Consider the following 20,607-nt stretch of genomic DNA (forward strand, 5'->3'; position numbering starts at 1 on the left):
GGGTGTGCAGGGCGCGGTGCAGTCGGGACAGCTGAAGGTGCCCCCCGGGTACCACCCACTGGACGTGGAGAAGGAGTGGGGGCGGCTGCACGTCGCTGTGCTGGAGCGGGAGAAGCTGCTGCGGGCAGAGTTCGAGAGGCGAGTTCGGGGGGGGGTTCTGGGGGCCGGGCAGGGCCGCGCTGGCATCCACACCCCCCTCCCGCTGCCAAACCACGGGGCTGGGCCGGGGTGGGGTGTCCCGGCCCCCCCGAGGGGGAACCACAGGGCTGTGAGTCACCGCTCCTGCTGGGAAAGCTCTGTGGCCTGGAGCACAGCACGGCACGGCACGGCACGGCAGCAGAGGGTTGGGGGCAGGACTGGGGACAGTGGGGATGGGGGGGATTGGGAATGGGATGGGGTAGGACGGGGATTGAAATGGAATGGGATGTGGGGGATTGGGGTTGAGGTTGGAAGTGGGATGGGGATGGGGAAAGGAGGATGGGGGTGTGGGGGGATCGGGAGCAGGACAGGGAGCAGGATGCAGCACAGGACAGGACCCATGCCGTGCACGGCCAGGACAGCTGTCCCTGGGCAGGACCCATCTGTGCTGACCGTGTCCCTCTGTGTCCCCCCGTGTCCCCGCAGGCTGGAGCGGCTGCAGCGTGTGGTCACCAAGCTGCAGATGGAGTCAGGGCTCTGTGAGGAGCAGCTGAACCAGGCGGATGCTCTGCTGCAGGCAGTGAGTGCCGGTGGCAGCGGGGCGGGGGGAACAACGCCGGCCATGCCCCTCCCCGTGGCCTTACTGTCCCTCCCCCGCAGGACGTGCGGCTGCTGGCGGCCGGGAAGGCACCACAGAAGGCGGCAGAGGTGGAGAGGGACCTGGACAAGGCGGATGCCATGATCCGGCTGCTCTTCAACGACGTCCAGACCCTCAAGGACGGGCGGCACCCCCAGGGCGAGCAGATGTACCGTCGGTACGGGCACCGTGGGTGTCCCCACGGCTTGTCCCCATGGCCCTGTGCCCCCAAAGCCCTCCACATCCTCCTTGTCCTCCCTGCTCCCCAAAGCCCTTCGTGTCCTCTGTGTCCCCCACGTCCCCTGTGTCCTCCATGCTGCCCATGCCCCATACCCCCCCATGCTCCCTGCACCCCCAGCCACCCCTATGCCCCCAAAACCCTGCAAAGCTTCCTTTGGCCCCCATGTCCCCCATGCTCCCTGCACCCCCAGCCACCCCCATGTCCCCTATGCCCCCCAAAACCCTGCAAAGCCTCCTGTGAACCCCGTGCCCCCCATGTCCCCCTCAAAGCCCCCCATACTCTCTGCAGCCCTTGCACCCCCAAAAGCCCCCTGTGACCCCTGTGCACCCCAAAGCTCCTCATGTCCCCAAAGCCTCCTGTGTCCCCAAGCTCCCCATGTTCCCTGTACCCCCTTACAACCCCTGTACACCCCAAAGCTCCTCATGACCCCAAAGCCTCCTGTGTCCCCGAACCCCCCATGTTCCCTGTACCCTGTCGCAACCCCTGTGCACCCCAAATCTTCTCATGCCCCCAAAGCCTCTCATATTCCCAAACTCCTCATGTTCCCTGTACACTCCTGCAACCCCTGTGCACCCCAAAGCTCCTCATGCCCCCAAAACACTCTCATGTCCCCAAACCCCCCATGTTTGCTGCATCCCCTTGCAACCACTGTACACCCCAAACTCCCCGTGTTCCCTGTACCCCGTTGCAACCCCTGTGCACCCCAAAGCTCCTCATGCCGCCAAAGCCTCCTGTGTCCCCAAACTCCCCATGTTCATTGCACCCCTTTCCAAACCCCAGCCACCCCATAACCTCTCATGTCTCCAAACTCCCCATGTTCCCTGTACCCCCTTACAACCCCTGTGCACCCCAAAGCTCCTCATGCCCCCAAAACACTCTCATGTCCCCAAACCCCCCATGTTTGCTGCACCCCCTTGCAACCACTGTGCACTCCAAATCTCCCCACGTTGTCAACGCCTCCCGTGTCCCCAGACTCCCCATGTTCCCTGCATCCCTTTACAACCCCTGCGCACCCCAAATCTTCTCATGCCCCCAAAGCCTCCTGTGTCCCCAAACTCCCCATGTTCTCTGTACCCCTTTACAACCCCTGTGCACCCCATAACCTCTCATGTCTCCAAACTCCCTATGTTCCCTGCACCCCTTTACAACCCCTCTTCACCCCAAAGCCTCCTGTGTCCCCAAACTCCCCATGTTCCCTGCACCCCTTTACAACCCCTCTGCACCCCAAAGCCTCCCGTGTCCCCAAACTCCCCATGTTCCCTGTACCCCTTTACAACCCCTGTGCACCCCAAATCTTCTCATGCCCCCAAAGCCTCCCGGGTCCCCAGACTCCCCAGGTTCCCTGCACCTCTTACAACCCCTGTGTGCCCCAAATCTCCGCCTGCCCCCAGAGCTCCCCACGGCCCCTGTGCCCTGCTGACAGCTCCCTCCCCGCAGCGTGTACCGCCTGCACGAGCGCCTGGTGTCCATCCGCACCGAGTACAACCTGCGGCTCAAGTCGGGGGCGCCGGTGACAGCGGTGACAGCCGTGTCGGTGACGTCGGCGCAGCGGCGGCCGGAGCCGGACGAGGCTCCCCTGCGCTACCTGCAGGAGCTGCTGGCCTGGGTGGAGGAGAACCAGCGGCGTGTGGCCACGGCCGAGTGGGGCGCCGACCTGCCCACCGTGGAGACCCACCTGGGTGCCCACCGCGGGCTGCACCGTGCCATCGAGGAGTTCCGTGCCAAGGTGGAGCGGGCACGGGCTGATGAGGTGAGACCCCTGGGTGCTGGGGACACGCCGGTCCTGGGGGTGACAGGGTGAGACCCCTGGGTGCTGGGGATCTCCAGGTCCTGGGGGTGACAGGGTGAGACCCCTGGGTGCTGGGGGCACCCTGGTCCTGGGGGTGACAGGGTGAGACCCCTGGGTGCTGGGGACACGCCGGTCCTGGGGGTGACAGGGAGACCCCTGGGTGCTGGGGACACCCTGGTTCTGGGGGTGACAGGGTGAGACCCCTGGGTGCTGGGGACACTCTGGTTCTGGGGGTGACAGGGTGAGACCCCGGGGTGCTGGGGACACCCTGGTTCTGGGGGTAACAGGGTGAGACCCCGGGGTGCTGCCGACACCCTGGTCCTGGGGGTGACAGGGTGAGACCCTGCAGGGTGCTGGGGATCCCCAGTCCTGGGGGTGACAGGGTGAGACCCCGGGGTGCTGGGGATCTCCAGGTCCTGGGGGTGACAGGGTGAGACCCTGCAGGGTGCTGGGGATCCCCAGTCCTGGGGGTGACAGGGTGAGACCCCGGGGTGCTGGGGACACCCTGGTTCTGGGGGTGACAGGGTGAGACCCTTGGGTGCTGGGGACACCCCGGTCCTGGGGGTGACAGGATGAGACCCTGCAGGGTGCTGGGGATCCCCAGGTCCTATGGGTCCTCTGGGGCTGTCCCCACCTCTGCTTCAAGGGGTCCCCCCAGTGCTGTCCCCTCCCCTGCTCCTGAGCATTTCCTGTGGGGCTGCCTTTGCTCTGTGCCTCGGGGTCCCTGAAGCACCATGGCCACCCCTCTTTCTGCTCTCCAAAGCCCCTAGGGCTCACCCACCTCTGCTCCTGGGGCTGTGCACAACCTGGTGGGGGGTGGTCTGGGGAGAGCGGCCCATCCTGGCCCCCACAGCCTCTGCCCCCAGCTGTGCCCTGGCTCTGGATCCCCCTGGGCCCCAGGGTACCCCGGGAGGGTGGGGGGCACAATGCCCTGAGGGCATCCCCCGCAGCCCCTGCCCCCCTGGTGCCCTGCCCTCCCCTTGAGTCCCCGCTGCTGCTCCCCTTGTGGGGTGCAGGGGGGTATCTGGGGTGGGGGTCCTGGGCTGATGGTGTCTCCTGCAGACCCAGCTGGCCCCTGGCCCCAGCGGCGCCTACCGGGAGTGCCTGGGCAAGCTGGAGCTGCAGTACGCCAAGCTGTTGGTGAGCCCAGAGGGGTGGGCGGGGATGGGGGCAGATGTGGGGGACATGTGACCTGGGGGGTCGGAGGGGTGTGACATGAGGGGACCTGCTGGGGACATGTGACCTGGGGGGGTCGGGTGGGTGTGTGACATGAGGGGACCTGCTGGGGACATGTGACCTGGGGGGTCAGGGGGGTGGCAGACATGAGGGGACCTGCTGGGGACGTGTGACCTGGGGGGTCAGGAGGGTGTGTGACATGAGGGGACCTGCTGGGGACGTGTGACCTGGGGGGTCAGAGGGTGGTGTGACATGAAGGGACCTGCTGGGGACGTGCGACCTGGGGGGTCAGGGGGGTGGCAGACATGAGGGGACCTGCTGGGGACATGTGGCCTGGGGGGTCAGGGGGGTGGCAGACATGAGGGGGCCTGCTGGGGAGGGGGTGTGTACCATATGGGGGCCCTGCTGCTGGGGTGTGAGATGGGGGGGACCTGGCATGAGTGTGTGACCTGATGGAGGAGAGTGTGACAGGAGGGGGGACAATGGTGGCGGGGTTGTGCTGGGGGTTGGTGTGGGGGGGCTGTGGGGAGGAAGATGCAGGACATGGGGGGAAGTGTGGAGGAGGATAAGAGGGGTCAGAGGTTGTGCAGGGGGCAGCCCTGTGGGGTGAGGCCGTGCAGGGTGAGGATGCAGCTGCAAACCATCCCCTGTGCCTCCCCAGAACTCCTCCAAGTCACGGCTGCGGCACCTGGAGAGTCTCCACGGCTTCGTCAGCGCTGCCACCAAAGAGCTGCTGTGGCTGAGCGAGCGCGAGGAGGAGGAGGTGGCCTTCGACTGGAGCCACAACAACCCTGCCATGGCTGCCAAGAAGGAGAGTTACTCGGTACGGGCATGGCGGGTGACACGTGGGCACCGGCACGGGCACGGATATGGGCACAAGGATGGGAATGGACACAGGGACGGACATGGGGATGGGCATGGACATGGACATGGGGATGGGCACAGACACAACATGGTGATGGGCGTGGCCATGGGGATGAGCATGGACATGGACACGGGGATGGACACGGACAGAACACGGACACAGGGACGGACATGGGGATGGGCATGGACACAGAGATGAACATAGGGATGGGCATGGACATGGGGATGGGCACAGACACAACATGGTGATGGGCATGGACATGGGGATAGGCATGGACATGGACAGAACATGGGCACAGGCAAGGACACGGGCATGGGGATGGGCACAGACATAGGCACAAGGATGGGCATGGACACAGGGACGGACACGGGGATGGGCATGGACATGGGCCCAGACACAACATGGTGATGGGCATGGCCATGGGGATGAGCATGGACATGGACATGGGGATGGACACGGACAGAACAAGGGCACAGGGATGGGCATGGACATGGACATGGGCATGGACATGGGCATGGACATGGACATGGAGATGGACACAGACAGAACACGGGCACAGGCATGGGGATGGACACGGGCAGAACACGGGCACAGGGATGGGCATGGACATGGACACGGAGATGTACACGGACAGAACATGGGCACAGGCATGGGCACGGACATGGGCATGGGGATGGGCACGGACATAGGCACAAAGATGGGCATGGACACGGACATAGGCATGGACACAGGGACAGACACGGGGATGGGCATGGACATGGAGATGGGCATGGACATGACGTGGGCACAGGGATGGGTGTGGACACGGACACAGGGATGGGTGTGGACATGGACATGACACGGACACAGGGATGGGCATGGACATGACATGGACACAGGGATGGGCAAAGGGATGACATGGGCATGGGGATGGACACAGGCACGGGTACAGGGATGGGCATGGCCATGGCCACAGACATGAGCATGGCCATGGCATGGATATGCACGTGAGCAGACACGCACGGAGGACACAGCTGCTCCACATGGACACACCCACGCACGCACACACACACACGTGCCATCCCCACACACAGACAAGCACACAGCTGTGTCCTGTGGTCCCTTCCTGCTCTGCAGCACTGAGCCCCCATATGCCCCCCACACCCAGAACCCCCATAACCCTCCAAGCACCCCCAGAGCCCCCCTTGCACACACAGCCCCAGATGTAACCATACACACAGAGCTGTGCACACGTGTGTGACCCCTGCCTCCCTGCCCCCTGGCCTTACACACGTGTGTGAGCCTTGACTGAACTCCCTGGCCTTGCACACGAGTGTGAGCCCTGACCCCTCCCCAGGCGCTGATGCGGGAGCTGGAGCTGCGGGAGCGGCGGATCCAGGAGCTGCAAACCTCGGGCGAGCGGCTGCTGCGTGAGGAGCACCCCGGGGCGCAGACACTGGAGGTGGGTGTGGGGCTGGGGCAAATGGTGGGGCATAAGAGGGACTGGGGGGCTGCAGGGGCTGGGGCAAATGGTGGGGCATGAGAAGGGCTGGGGGGGCTGCAGGGAAGGGGGGTTTTGGGGGTTGTAGGGAATCTGGAGGGGGCCTGGGGGGGTCTCAGTGACCTTAAGGGAACTGAAGGGGCTAGGAGAATCTGAGGGGCACCTTGGAGTCTTGGTGGGTTGTGGAGGGGGTTCAGGAGGGTCTGGGCATTGGAGGTCACTGGTGTGGGGTGCAGTGGGCACTGGGGATCAGCGGTGTGGGGTGAAGTGGGCACTGGTGTGGGGTGCAGCAAGCACTGGGGGTCACTGGTGTGGGGAGCAGTGGGCACTGGTGTGGGTGCAGTTGTCATTAGGGGTCAGCAGTGTGAGGTGCAGTGGTCACTGGGGGTCACTGGTGTGGGGTGCAGCAGGTACTGGGGGTCACTGGTGTGGGGTGCAGTGGTCACTGGGGGTCAGCGGTGTGGGGTGCAGTAGTCACTGGGGGTCAGCAGTGTGGGGTGCAGTGGTCACTGGGGGTCAGCAGTGTGGGGTGCAGTGGTCACTCGGAGTCAATGGTGTGGCTGCCTGTAGCAGTGTGAGTGCAGGTGTGGGTACAGGTCAGGTGTGGGCACAGGTGTGGGCGCAGGTGTGGGCGCAGGTCAGGTGAGGGTGCAGGCACCTGTGGTGGTGCAGGTGCCCTTGGTGCCAGCCCCGGTGTCCCCCCGCTCCCCCCAGGCGTTCCTGGCAGCGCTGCAGACCCAGTGGAGCTGGATGCTCCAGCTCTGCTGCTGCATCGAGACCCACCTGAAGGAGAACACCAACTACTTCCAGGTACGGGGGGTTGCCAGGGTGGGGCTGGGAGTGGGAGGGAGGGCGTGACCCCCAACACTGACCCCTGGCTCCCGTAGTTCTTTGCCGAGGTGCGGGAGGCCGAGGAGCTGCTGCGGAAGACGGAGGAGACGATGCGGCGCAAGTTCAGCTGCGACCGCGGCACCACGGCCACGCGCCTCGAGGACCTGCTGCAGGATCTCGCGGTGAGGGCACCCCCAAGAACCCCCAGGGAGACCCCCAGACCCTGGGGGGACCCCACAGTGACCCCCAGGGTGACCTCCCCAGATCTCCAGGGTGACCCTGCTGCATGACCTTGTAGCGAGGGAGGTGGGAGCCCAGGGGGACTGCCCAAGTGGATCCCCCCACGATCCTCAGGGTGACTCCTCCAGGGTGACCCCAGCCCCATTGCAACCCCAGGCTGATGCCACGTGCAGGGTGACCCCAGCCCCTGGCGACTCTGAGGTGGCAGCCCCCAGGATGGCCGCCAAAATCAGAGTCCCTCTGCAGCCCCTGGGGTGACCCCAACACGCCCATTGCTGCAACAGACCGGGGTGACCCCCCTGCCTCATATTCCTGACCCCTCCCCAAACTCCCGTGACCCCCCCCCCCAAAATCCCAAGAGCTCCCAAAACCTTTGGGACCTCCTGATATTTCTGAGCTCCCTCAAAATAGCTGGTACCTCCCTAAAGTTCTGATGCCCCTCAACACCACGGGTCACCCCAAATCCTGAGGTGTCCCAACCCTGCCCCCACAGGAGCAGAAGGAGCAGCTGGCGGAGTTGGGGGCGCAGCTGGGGGGTCTCTCCCGCCGTGCCAGGACCATCGTGCAGCTGAAGCCACGCAGCCCCTCGACACCCCTGCAGGGCCGCCCCCCGATCCAGGCCGTCTGCGACTACAAGCAAATGGAGGTGAGGGGTACACGAGGGTTGGATCGGGGTTGGTCCCCCTGGGGAGGCTCTGGGGGGATGTGGGGCAATATGGGGGGACATGGTGGGTCCAGCACCCTGGTCTGATGCTGCCTCAGCCCTGTGGGGGGGACACAGGAGGAGCCCCCTCTGGTCTGACACCACCTGGGGGGACAAGGGGACACAGGAGGAGCCCCCTCTGGTCTGACACCACCCTGGGTGACAAGGGGACATATGGGGGACCTCCCACCTCTCTCTCATGCTGCCCCAGCCCCATGGAGGGACACAAGGGGCCTCCCACCCAGACTGAGACCACACCAGGCCCATAGGGAAATGTGGGGGCACACTGGGGAATTTGGGGGCACACTGGGGAATATCAGGGGGGACACTGGGGAATATGGGGGCACACTGGGGAATATCGGGGGGGGACACTGGGGAATATGAGAGAGGCACAGGTGGACGCTAGGGCCCACATCCTACCCTGACCCTCTGCCCCTCAGGTGACAGTGCACAAGAACGACACCTGTGCCTTGGTGAACCACACGCAGCCACAGCAGTGGCGGGTGCTGAGCGCCGCTGGCAGCGAGGCCGTCGTCCCCTCCGTCTGCTTCCTCCTGCCACCCCCCAACAAGGAGGCTCTGGACGCCGTGCACAGGTGGGGACAGTGACCCTGCACCCCACCCAGGCTCCCCCCGTGTCCCCCCTCTAACTCCACGTCCCCACAGGCTGGAGACCACCCACCAGCAGCTGCTGGGGCTGTGGCAGCAGCTGCACCAGGACCTGCGCAGCCTCCGCGCCTGGCAGTACCTGACCCGGGACATCCAGCAGATCCACTCCTGGACACACATCACGGTGAGTTCCTGGGGGTCCCGGAGCCCCACAGGGGTCCCAGAGGTCCCAGCAGGGGCTGACGTGGCCATGCCCCCCCCCAGTTCCGCACGCTGCCGGCCGAGGAGGTGCGTCAGGTGCTGTCCAGCCTGGAGAGGCACTACCAGGAGTTCCTGCGGGACAGCCAGGACTCGCAGAGCTTCCAGCCCGACGACCGGCTGCAGGTGGAGCGTGACTACAACGCCTGCACTCACAAATACGAGCTGCTGCTGCGTAGCCAGGAGAAAGGTGGGTGTGCCCTCTCTGCCCCCTCTCAAGGCTGGGGGTCCCCAGGGCCTCCCCAGGTCCTTAGGGTGACCTGCAGGTCCTTGTGGTGTTCCTGGGGTATCACCATGGTGCTGAGCAGTCCCAGTCTCCCCCCTCCTCACATTGGCTCCTGGGGTGTCCCCAGGGTGCTGAGCCATCCCTGCATCCCCCCTTCCTACCATGGGTCCCCGTGTTGTCCCCACAGTCTGAGCCATCTCTGTGTCCCCTCTCACTGCCGTGGGTCCCCATGTTGTCCCCTCAGTCTGAGCCATCCCTGTGTCCCCTCTCCCTGCTGTGGGTCTCCAGGGTGTCCCCATGGTGCTGATCCATCCCTGTGTCCCCTCTCCCTGCTGTGGACCCCTGTGTTGTCCCCTCAGTCTGAGCCATCTCTGTGTCCCCTCTCCCTGCTGTGGGTCCCCATGTTGTCCCCACAGTCTGAGCCATCTCTGTGTCCCCTCTCCCTGCTGTGGATCCCCAGGGTGTCCCCAGGGTGCTGATCCATCCCTGTGTCCCCTCTCCCTGCTGTGGATCCCCAGGGTGTCCCCAGGGTGCTGATCCATCCCTGTGTCCCCTCTTCCTTCTGTGAGTCCCCAGGGTGGCCCCACAGTCTGATCCATCTCTGTGTCCCCTCTCCCTGCTGTGGATCCCCGTGTTGTCCCCTTAGTCTGATTCATCCCTGTGTCCCCTCTCACTGCTGTGGGTCCCCAGGGTGTCCCCATGGTGCTGATCCATCCCTGTGTCCCCTCTCCCTGCTGTGGGTCCCCATGGTGCTGATCCATCCTTGTGTCCCCTCTCCCTGCTGTGGGTCCCCAGAGTGCTGAACCATCCCGGTGTCACTGCGGGTCCCCACGGTGTCCCCGTGGTGTCCCAGGGCACTGAGCCGCCCCGCTGTCCCCACAGGAGAGCAGGACGAGTCTCTGTGCAAGAGCTACATCTCGCAGCTGAAGGACATCCGGCTGCAGCTGGAGAGCTGCGAGAACCGCACCGTGCACCGCCTGCGCCTGCCCCTCAAGGCCGACCCCCTGCGCGAGTGCGCCCAGCGCCAGGCGGAGCAGCAGGTGTGGGACACGCGTCCATCCCAGGGGACTGCCCTAGGGCATCCCCCCAAGATCCTCAGGGTGACACCTCCAGGGTGATCCCAGCCCCATGGCAACCCCAGGCTGACCCCAGCCCTGTGACACGCCTGTGACACGTGTAGTGTGCACAGATGGGGACCTCAGTGCCAGGATGGGCCTGAAGGAATGGTTTGGGTTGCAAAAGCCCTCAGAGCCCATTGAGTCCACCCAAGGCCACCCCTGAGCAAGTCCCCAAGTGATCCACACGGCTGTAAAATCTCCCCAGGTGTGGCACTCTGGCCCTGCCCTGGGCAGCTGTGCCAGGGCTGAACAACCCCTCCAGAAGGAGTTTTCCCAAAATCCCTCCTACATCTCCCCGTCCACTTGGCTGCAGAGCCTTCCCCTGCTTCTCTCCTCCTCGGATCCAAGAGAAGGGGAGCATTTGTTTGGGGTTTGGGACTGAGGGCCTCCTTCCCTGCAGCAAACACACCTGGAGCTAGAGGGCATCCAGAAGAACCTGGCCAAAGTCAGTGAGAAGACGGAGCAGGTGCTGGCGCAGCCGGAGCAGGCGGGCTCGGCCCCTGTGCTGCGCTCCGAGCTGGAGGTCACCCTGCGGAAGATGGAGCAGGTGTACAGCCTCTCCAGCATCTACCTGGAGAAGTGAGTCAGCCCTGGGACCCTCACTCAACAGCTCCTCGGCCCCTGGGCTGGAAACGAGCCTGGGCAGCTGGGAGGCCGTGGGGAGTCAGGGGACAGCCAGCATGCCTTTCCCTTTCTTTTCCTTCCCTCTTCTCTTCTTCCTTTTGTTTCTCTTTTCCTGTTTTTTCCTTTTTCCTTTTTTCCCCTTTTTTCTTTTTTCCCTGTTTCCCCTTTTTTCTTTTTCTCTTTTTTTTCCTTTTTCCTTTTTTCCCCTTTTTCTTCCTTTTTCCCCTTTTCCTTTTCCCTTTTTTCCTTTTTTTCCTCTTTTTCCTTTTTTCCTTTTCCCTTTTTTCCTTTTTTCCCTCTTTTTCCTTTTTTCTTTTTTCCCTTTTTTCCTTTTTCCCTTTTTTCCTATTCCCTTTTTTTCCTATTTCCTTTTTTCCTTTTTTCCTTTTTTTCTTTTTTCCTTTTTTTTCCTTTTTTTTCCTTTTTCCTTTTGTCCTTTTTTCCCTTTCCCCCTTTTTTTCCCCTTTTTTTCCCCTTTTTTCCCCTTTTTTCCCCTTTTTTCCCTTTTCCCCCCTTTTTTTCCTTTTTCTTCTTTTTCTCCTTTTCCCCTTTTTTCCCTTTCCCTTCCCTCCTGGGTCTGCGGCGCTGCTCTTGCTGAGCTGCCCACTCCCAGCCCGATCCCGACTAATTCATGCCGCTCCCATCCCACTCCCACCCCGCTCCCACCCCGATCCCGCTCCCCGCTGATCCCGGCTGATCGGTTCCGCTTCCGACTGATCCCGGTTAATCCATCCCACTCCCACCCCGATCCCGCTCCTGGCTGATCCCGGCTATTCCATCCCACTCCCACCCCGATCCCGCTCCCATCCCACTCCCACCCCTCTCCCGCTCCCTGCTGATCCCGGCTGATCGGTCTCGCTCCCGGCTGATCCCGGCTAATCCATCCCATTCCCATCCCGATCCCGCTCGCGGCTAAACCCGGCTAATCCATCCCATTCCCATCCTGCTCCCGTCCCGCTCCCGTCCCGCTTCCACCCCGCTCCCACCCCGCTCCCGTTCCCCGCTGATCCCGGTTGATCGGTCCCGCTCCTGGCTGATCCCGGCTAATCCATCCCACTCCCATCCTGCTCCTGTCCTGCTCCCGGCTGATCCCACCCCTCTGCCGCAGGCTGAAGACCATCGGGCTGGTGATCCGGAGCACGCAGGGGGCTGAGGAGCTGCTCCGCAAGTACGAGGAGCAGCTGAAGGACGTGCAGGCAGTGCCGGCCGACCTGGCTGAGCTGGAGGCCAGCAAGGCTGAGCTTAAGGTACCAGGGGGGCTCTGGGGGTGCCAAGGGGAGCTGGGGGGTGGCTGGGGACACCGCGGCTGGCCCTGACCAGTGCCCATCTGCCACAGCGGCTGCGGGCACAGGCCGAGGGGCACCAGCCCTTCTTCAGCACGCTGGAGACCGACCTGGGCAAGGCCAAGGACGTCAACGAGCGGATGGTCCGCGGCCACAGCGAGCGGGACGTGGACCTGGAGCGGTACCGGGAGCGGGTGCAGCAGCTGCTGGAGCGCTGGCAGGCCGTGCTGGGCCAGGCTGACCTGCGCCAGCGCGAGCTGGACCAGCTGGGCCGCCAGCTGGGCTACTACCGGCAGAGCTGCGATGCGCTGCGCCAGTGGATCCGCGACGCCCGGCAGCGCCAGGAGGCCATCCAGGCCGTGCCCATCACCGACAGCCAGACTGTGCGCGAGCAGCTGCTGCAGGAGAAGGTAGGGCTGGCTGTGGGGCAAGGGGGGCTCCCGGGCATCCCCAATGGGGTGAAAGGTGCTCCTGGGCATCCCCAATGGGGCAAGGGGTGCTCCTGGGCATCACCAGAATGGTGAGGGGTGCTCCTGGGCATCCCCAGCAGGGTGAGGGGTGCTCCTGAGCATCCCCAATGGGGCAAGGGGTGCTCCTGGGCATCACCAGAAGGGTGAGGGGTGTGCCTGACCATCCCCAGCAGGGTGAGGGATGCTCCTGGGCATCCCCAGCAGGGTGAGGGGTGCTCCTGGCCATCCCCAGTGGGGCAAGGTGTGTTCCTGGGCATCCCCAGTGGGGTGAAAGGTGCTCCTGGCCATCCCCAGCAGGGTGAGGGGTGTGCCTGGACCTCCCCAGCAGGGTGAGGGATGTGCCTGACCATCCCCAGCAGGGTGAGGGGTGCTCCTGGGCATCCCCAGCAGGATGAGGGGTGTGCCTGGCCATCCCCAATGGGGTGAGGGGTGCTCCTGGGCATTCCACAGCAGGATGAGGGGTGATCTCAGCTATCCCTGGCCATGGCATGGCAAGGGATTCACCTGGCCATCCCCAGCAGGGATTCACCTGGCCATCCCCAGACAGATCTGCCCATCTCTGTCTGTGGCACAGTGAGGGTAGTGCCCAGCTGTATCCAGCCATGGCACGTTGAGTGTTGTTCTTGGGTGGCTGCAGCAGGAGGGGGACCATCCCTGGCCATGGCACGTGGTGGGTGGGTGCTCTCAGCCATCCCCAGTAGGATGGAGGGGTGCTCCTAACCATTCTTGGCTGCAGCAGGCTGAGGGGTGCTCCCGGCCATTTCCAGCCATGGCAGGGCAAGGGGTGCTCTTGGCCATCCCTGGCCATGGTGGGGTGAGGTGTGCTCTTGGGTGGCCGTGGGGTGCCTGGGCTCACCCCCACATGTCTCCCCAGAAACTGCTGGAGGAGTGTGAGCAGCACAAGGAGAAGGTGGAGGAGTGCCAGCGCTATGCCAAGCAGTACATCGATGCCATCAAGGTGGGTCTGGGGGGCTGGGGAGGCAGCACAGTGTCCTGCAGGGGGGTGGGCTCACAGCACCGTGGCCAGGGGTAGCAGAGCTTTGATCACTCTCTCCTCATCAGGACTACGAGCTGCAGCTGGTGAGCTTCAAGGCACAGGTGGAGCCGGTGGCATCACCAGCCAAGAAGCCCAAAGTGCAGTCAGCATCTGACAGCATCATCCAGGAGGTGAGGGAGGGGTCTCTGCCACTGGCTGGGGATGTCCTGCAGCTCCTGGGGCGTGGCTGCTCACTGGGGTGACCTCGTGAGGAAGGGGTAGATTTGGGGGTGGGGCACGTGGTCATGCAGCCCCATCATTGCTGGGGTACCGGTGGGCTATGGGCAAGCCCCCTCTCTCGTGCTGACCCCCTGTCTCCACAGTACGTGGACCTGCGGACACAGTACAGTGAGCTGACCACGCTCACCACCCAGTACATCAAGTTCATCACCGAGACACTGCGGCGGCTGGAGGACGAGGAGGTAGGGAGCGGTGCAGGGCAGCATGGCCAGCTGTGTAACCAAAAGGAGTGCAGTTCATGGGGTCCCGGCCCCATCACTAACACCAGCCCACGGCCATGACTCCAGCCCTTTCACTGATGGTAGCTCACATCCATGACTCTGGCCCCATCACTAACGCCAGCCTATGGCCGTGACTCCAGCCCCATCACTAACACTGGCCCATGGCTGTGACTCCAGCCCCAGCCCCATCACTAACACTGGCCCCTGGCTGTGACTGCAGCCCCAGCCCCATCACTAACACTGGCCCATGGCTGTGACTGCAGCCCCAGCCCCATCACTAACACTGGCCCATGGCTGTGACTCCAGCCCTGGCCCCATCACTAACACTGGCCGGTGGCTGTGACTCCAGCCCTGGCCCCATCACTAACACTGGCCAATGGCTGTGACTCCAGCCCCAGCACCATCACTAACACTGGCCCCTGGCTGTGACTCCAGCCCTGGCCCCATCACTAACACTGGCCAATGGCTGTGACTCCAGCCCCAGCCCCATCACTAACACTGGCCCATGGCTGTGACTGCAGCCCTGGCCCCATCACTAACACTGGCCCCTGGCTGTGACTCCAGCCCCAGCCCCATCACTAACACTGGCCGGTGGCTGTGACTCCAGCCCTGGCCCCATCACTAACACTGGCCCCTGGCTGTGACTGCAGCCCCAGCCCCATCACTAACACTGGCCAATGTCTGTGACTCCAGCCCCAGCCCCATCACTAACACTGGCCCATGGCTGTGACTCCAGCCCTGGCCCCATCACTAACACTGGCCCCTGGCTGTGACTGCAGCCCCAGCCCCATCACTAACACTGGCCCATGGCTGTGACTCCAGCCCCAGCCCCATCACTAACACTGGCCCCTGGCTGTGACTCCAGCCCTGGCCCCATCACTAACACTGGCCAATGTCTGTGACTCCAGCCCCAGCCCCATCACTAACACTGGCCCCTGGCTGTGACTCCAGCCCCAGCCCCATCACTAACACTGGCCCATGGCTGTGACTGCAGCCCCGGCCCCATCACTAACACTGGCCCCTGGCTGTGACTCCAGCCCTGGCCCCATCACTAACACTGGCCCATGGCTGTGACTCCAGCCCTGGCCCCATCACTAACACTGGCCAATGGCTGTGACTCCAGCCCCAGCCCCATCACTAACACTGGCCCCTGGCTGTGACTCCAGCCCTGGCCCCATCACTAACACTGGCCCATGGCTGTGACTCCAGCCCTGGCCCCATCACTAACACTGGCCAATGGCTGTGACTCCAGCCCTGGCCCCATCCCTAACAGCAGCCCATGACTGTGACTCCAGCCTTGGCCCCATCACTAACACTGGCCCATGGCTGTGGTTCCAGACCCATGACTATTACTGGCCCACGGCCATGACTCCAGACCTATCACTAATACTGGCCCACGGCCTCTAACTCCTGCTCCCTGCTGGGCTCCTGGGAGCAAGGCTGCTGGCTCTGCGTACAGGGGGTCTCTGAGCCAAGCTGGCTCTGGGCACTGGGGGCTCTGGTGTGACTGGTGGTAAGAGGCACTTCCCAGATACACGTAGTGCAGTCAGCACCTGCCTGCGCATGCTGCTGTGCTGGGCGCTGGCCCGCGGGGTCTGGCGCAGGGTAACCTCTCTAACTCTTGGTTTCTGCCCTTGGAGCCACTTTGCCAGTGCTTTTTCTTGGGGAATATTTGTGTTGGTGGGGATCTAATGGAGGGTAATAAACCAGGATGACTCTGGCAGCCGTGCACCAGGTACTCACTCTGCGCATGCCCTCTCCCCGCGGCACCCTCCACCTGCCCCACGGCTCACCCTCTCCTCCTCACCCTCCTCCACGTCTGTGCTGCTCCAGGACCAGGGGTCCGGTGTGGGGTCTGGCTCCCCTGCATGTGCTGCCTGTGCCCGGGCCCTGCGGAGTGTGTGGCTGCCTTGCTCAAGGTGCATGTGGTGCGCCTGCTGCGGCATGGCCCCAAGCCAGGCACCAGCTGCATTGGCCCTTTGGCAGACCCTGCTCCCAGTTGCCTGGAGAGGGCTGGGAGGGGTTTGAACCAGCTGAACGGCTCTCTCCTGTTGAGGCTTTCCCAGCAGGGAAGGCTCTGCTGGCACCGCCCTCGCACCGCTCCCCTCTCTTCTGCTCCCAGTGCTCCGGCCGTCTCTCTCCTTTCCCCACGGCAGGGGCTGTCTCTGCCAGCCCCCTTGCAGGGGGAGCCAGGGTGGTGATGTGCACGCTGCTCGCATCGTCTTCATCGCTTGGGCTCCGCTCGCTCTCTGTCCCTTCTCTCTGGAGCGTGGCTTCCTGCGCTGCTCTCTGGCTCCTGTTGCCTGTCTGCCTGTGCTGTCGTGTGTCCCTTGTCGTGCCACACAACTTCTGGAAGCTGGCGTCACCGGCTCGTGTGGTGGCCCAGGGGCCGAAGCCATTCCACGCGCATCTGCCACCCCTCCGCTGTCTCGGCAGTGTGCGGCTGGGCCAGCATCGATTCCACGGCGCGATCGCATCCCTTGTGATTTGTCTCTCTCTCCCCTCTCTGTCCCCTGCACCCTCTTTCCCCTCCAGAAAGCCGCCGAGAAGCTGAAAGAGGAGGAGAGGAAGCGGCTGGCGGAGGTGGAGGCGCAGCTGGAGAAGCAGCGGCAGCTGGCCGAGGCCCACGCCAAAGCCAAGGCACAGGCGGAGGCGGAGGCACGGGAGCTGCAGCTCCGCATGCAGGAGGAGGTCACCCGGCGGGAGGTGGTGGCCGTGGATGCCGAGCAGCAGAAGCAGAACATCCAGCAGGAGCTGATGCAGCTGCGGCAGAACTCGGACCACCAGATCAAGTCCAAGGTGAAGCTGATCGAGGAGGCTGAGTACAACCGCAAGAAAGTGGAGGAGGAGATCCGCCTCATCCGCCTGCAGCTGGAGAGCACCGAGAAGCAGCGGGAGAGCGCAGAGACCGAGCTGCAGGAGCTGCGGGCACGTGCTGAAGATGCTGAGAGGCAGAAGCGGCAGGCACAGGAGGAGGCCGAGCGCCTGCGCCGGCAGGTGAAGGAGGAGAGCCAGAAGAAGCGGGAGGCGGAGGAGGAGCTGAAGCGCAAGGTGCAGGCTGAGCGCGAAGCAGCACGGGAGAAGCAGAAGGCAGTGGCAGACCTGGAGCAGCTGCGGCTGCAGGCAGAGGAGGCTGAGCGACGCATGCGGCAGGCGGAGGCTGAGAAGGATCGGCAGATCCAGGTGGCCCAGGAGGTGGCCCAGCGCAGCGCTGAGGCCGAGCTGCAGAGCAAGAGGCTCTCTTTTGCCGAGAAGACAGCGCAGCTGGAGCTGTCACTGCAGCAGGAGCATGATGTGGTGGCCCAGCTGCAGGAGGAGGCCGAGCGGCTGAAGAGGCAGCAGCTGGAGGCCGAGCGCTCACGGGAGGAGGCTGAGAAGGAGCTGGAGCGCTGGCGGCAGAAGGCCAACGAGGCGCTGCGCTTGCGGTTGCAGGCTGAAGAGGTGGCCCACAAGAAATCACTGGCGCAGGAGGAGGCCGAGAAGCAGAAGGAGGATGCAGAGCGCGAGGCCCGCAAGCGCGCCAAGGCAGAGGAGGTGGCCGTGCGGCAGAAGGAGCTGGCTGAGGAAGAGCTGGAAAAGCAGCGGGAGCTGGCAGAGGGCACAGCCCAGCAGAAGCTGGCGGCGGAGCAGGAGCTGATCCGGCTGAAGGCGGAGATGGAGAACGGGGAGCAGCAGCGCCTGCTCCTGGAAGAAGAGCTCTCACGGTTGAAGGGCGAGGTAAACGAGGCCATCCAGAGGAGGAAAGAGCTGGAGGAGGAGCTGGCCAAGCTGCGGGCAGAGATGGAGGTCCTGCTGGAGAGCAAGGCCAAGACAGAGGAGGAGTCGCGCTCCAGCAGCGAGAAGTCCAAGCAGCGGCTGGAGGCGGAGGCCAATAAGCTGCGGGAGCTGGCCGAGGAGGCCGCCCGCCTGCGCGCCCTCTCCGAGGAGGCCAAGCGGCAGCGGCAACTGGCAGAGGACGAGGCCACCCGGCAACGGGCCGAGGCCGAGCGCATCCTGAAGGAGAAGCTGGCGGCCATCAACGAGGCCTCACGGCTGAAAGCAGAGGCGGAGATCGCACTGAAGGAGAAGGAGGCTGAGAACGAGCGGCTGCGGCGGCTGGCAGAGGATGAGGCCTACCAGCGCAAGCTGCTGGAGGAGCAGGCAGCCCAACACAAACAGGACATCGAGGAGAAGATTGCCCTGCTGAAGCGCTCCTCAGAGAGCGAGCTGGAGAGGCAGAAGGGTCTTGTGGAGGATACGCTGCGGCAGCGGCGACAGGTGGAGGAGGAGATCCGTGCCCTCAAGGCCAGCTTCGAGAGGGCCTCAGCTGGCAAGAGCGAGCTGGAGCGGGAGCTGAACCGCATCCGTGGGGAGGCAGAGGAGGTGCAGCGCAGCCGGGAGCAGGCGGAGCGGGAGGCTGAGCGGCAGCGGGCACTGGCACTGGAGGAGGAGGGCCGCCGGCGCGAGGCCGAAGAGAAGGTGCAGGCCATCCTGGCAGCCGAGGAGGAGGCCGGGCGGCAGCGGCGACTGGCCCTGGAGGAGGTGGAGCGGCTGCGGGCCATGGTGGAGGAGGCACGGCGGCAGAAGGAACTGGCGGAGAAGGAGTCGGAGCGGCAGATCCAGCTGGCACGGGAGGCAGCGCAGAAGCGGATTGCAGCAGAGGAGAAGGCGCACCTGGCTGCCGTGCAGCAGAAGGAGCAGGAGCTGCTGCAGACGCGCCAGCAGGAGCAGAGCCTCCTGGACCGGCTGCGCGAGGAGGCTGAGCGGGCCCGGCGGGTGGCTGAGGAGGCTGAGTTTGCCCGTGGCAAGGCCGAGCAGGACGCCAGCTTGTCCCGGCAGCGCGTGGAGGAGGCTGAGCGGCTGAAGCAGCGGGCAGAGGAGGAGGCGCAGGCCAAGGCACAGGCACAGGCAGACGCAGAGAAGCTGCGGAAGGAGGCCGAGCTGGAGGCAGCAAAACGGGCACAGGCAGAGCAGGCGGCCCTGCGGCAGAAGCAGTTGGCCGATGCCGAGATGGAGAAGCACAAGAAGTTTGCCGAGCAGACACTGCGGCAGAAGGCACAGGTGGAGCAGGAGCTGACCAAGGTGAAGCTGCAGCTGGATGAGACAGACCACCAGAAGGGCATCCTGGATGAGGAGCTGCAGCGGCTTAAGGAGGAGGTGACAGACGCTGTCCGGCAGAAGGCCCAGGTGGAGGAGGAACTCTTCAAGGTGCGGGTGCAGATGGAGGAGCTGGCCAAGCTGAAGAGCCGCATCGAGGAGGAGAACAAGGCACTGATCCTCAAGGACAAGGACAACACGCAGAAGTTCCTGGCGGAGGAGGCAGAGAAGATGAAGCAGGTGGCTGAGGAGGTGGCCCGGCTGAGCGTGGAGGCGCAGGAGGCCGCCCGCATGCGGCAGCTGGCTGAGGATGACCTGGCGCAGCAGCGGGCCCTGGCAGAGAAGATGCTGAAGGAGAAGATGCAGGCGGTGCAGGAGGCCACGCGGCTGCGGGCCGAGGCTGAAATGCTGCAGAAGCAGAAGGATCTGGCACAGGAACACGCCAAGAAGCTGCAGGAGGACAAGGAGCAGATGCAGCAGCGCCTGGCTGAGGAGACTGAAGGCTTCCAGAAGACGCTGGAGGCCGAGCGCCGGCGGCAGCTGGACATCACAGCTGAGGCTGAGCGCCTCAAGCTGCAAGTGGCAGAGATGAGCATGGCCCAGGCCAAGGCTGAGGAGGAAGCCAAGCGGTTCAAAAAGCAGGCAGAGGAGATCAGTGAGAGGCTGCATGAGACTGAGCTGGCCACACAGGAGAAGATGACAATGGTGCACACCCTGGAGATCCAGCGGCACCAGAGCGATGAGGATGCCGAAAAGCTGCGGAAGGCCATCGCTGACCTGGAGAAGGAGAAGGAGAAGCTGAAACAGGAGGCAGCACTGCTGCAGCAGAAGGCAGAGGAGGTACTGGGCTGCGGGTCCCCCTTAGTGGTGGTGGTGGTACACAGGGAGGCTGCCCCTCTTCCCAGCCAGCCCATGCCATCCCTGGACCGGTCCCCAGGGACCATCACTGGGGATGGTGGGGCTGGACCCTCTGTGCAGGTCAGGGATGTGCATAGAGTTGTAGGCCGTGGAGCAAACCCCTCAGGCAGCGTCGGAGCAGGACCCCGAACCCCTGGAGCCATGGAGGTGGAATCCCCACCTCCTGGGCTGGCTCTTCCACCCTGTGGCACGTCCTGCCGTGATCCTCTCTGTGCCCAGCTCCCAGTCTTGGTGCTGGGGTTTCCCTTGTGTCCTTCCCCTGGTCATCCTGGCTCATGTTGTGTGTGGCTCCCTAACCCCAGCTCTGCTCCTTAGCTCTTACCTGTTGTAGAGATTGTGTGGGTAACTCTGTGCCTCCGTGCCACCCCTGCTGCCCGACCCCCTGCCTCAGCCCACCATCAGTTCGCCACTGCCCTCCTGAGTGTCTGA

The 20,607-nt window shown here is 64.1% G+C and overlaps 1 protein-coding gene across 1 annotated transcript in view; it reads left to right on the plus strand.

Moving 5' to 3' along the window:
* PLEC (plectin) overlaps positions 1–20,607 on the plus strand; it is an 89,819-nt gene that overhangs the window by 21,443 nt on the left and 47,769 nt on the right. The window contains exons 11-31 of the mRNA XM_059850921.1: positions 11–138; positions 625–718; positions 799–953; positions 2,454–2,766; positions 3,868–3,945; positions 4,643–4,804; positions 6,183–6,287; positions 7,041–7,136; positions 7,214–7,339; positions 7,891–8,043; positions 8,541–8,695; positions 8,766–8,892; positions 8,973–9,156; positions 10,075–10,232; positions 10,711–10,889; positions 12,043–12,181; positions 12,271–12,627; positions 13,562–13,645; positions 13,750–13,854; positions 14,047–14,145; positions 16,720–20,100. Of these exons, the coding sequence (XP_059706904.1) occupies positions 11–138; positions 625–718; positions 799–953; positions 2,454–2,766; positions 3,868–3,945; positions 4,643–4,804; positions 6,183–6,287; positions 7,041–7,136; positions 7,214–7,339; positions 7,891–8,043; positions 8,541–8,695; positions 8,766–8,892; positions 8,973–9,156; positions 10,075–10,232; positions 10,711–10,889; positions 12,043–12,181; positions 12,271–12,627; positions 13,562–13,645; positions 13,750–13,854; positions 14,047–14,145; positions 16,720–20,100 (6,378 nt within the window). The remainder of the gene's footprint in view (positions 1–10; positions 139–624; positions 719–798; positions 954–2,453; positions 2,767–3,867; positions 3,946–4,642; positions 4,805–6,182; positions 6,288–7,040; positions 7,137–7,213; positions 7,340–7,890; positions 8,044–8,540; positions 8,696–8,765; positions 8,893–8,972; positions 9,157–10,074; positions 10,233–10,710; positions 10,890–12,042; positions 12,182–12,270; positions 12,628–13,561; positions 13,646–13,749; positions 13,855–14,046; positions 14,146–16,719; positions 20,101–20,607) is intronic.

Source organism: Haemorhous mexicanus, chromosome 1 (assembly GCF_027477595.1).
Source record: "Haemorhous mexicanus isolate bHaeMex1 chromosome 1, bHaeMex1.pri, whole genome shotgun sequence".
Classification (NCBI taxonomy): domain Eukaryota; kingdom Metazoa; phylum Chordata; class Aves; order Passeriformes; family Fringillidae; genus Haemorhous; species Haemorhous mexicanus.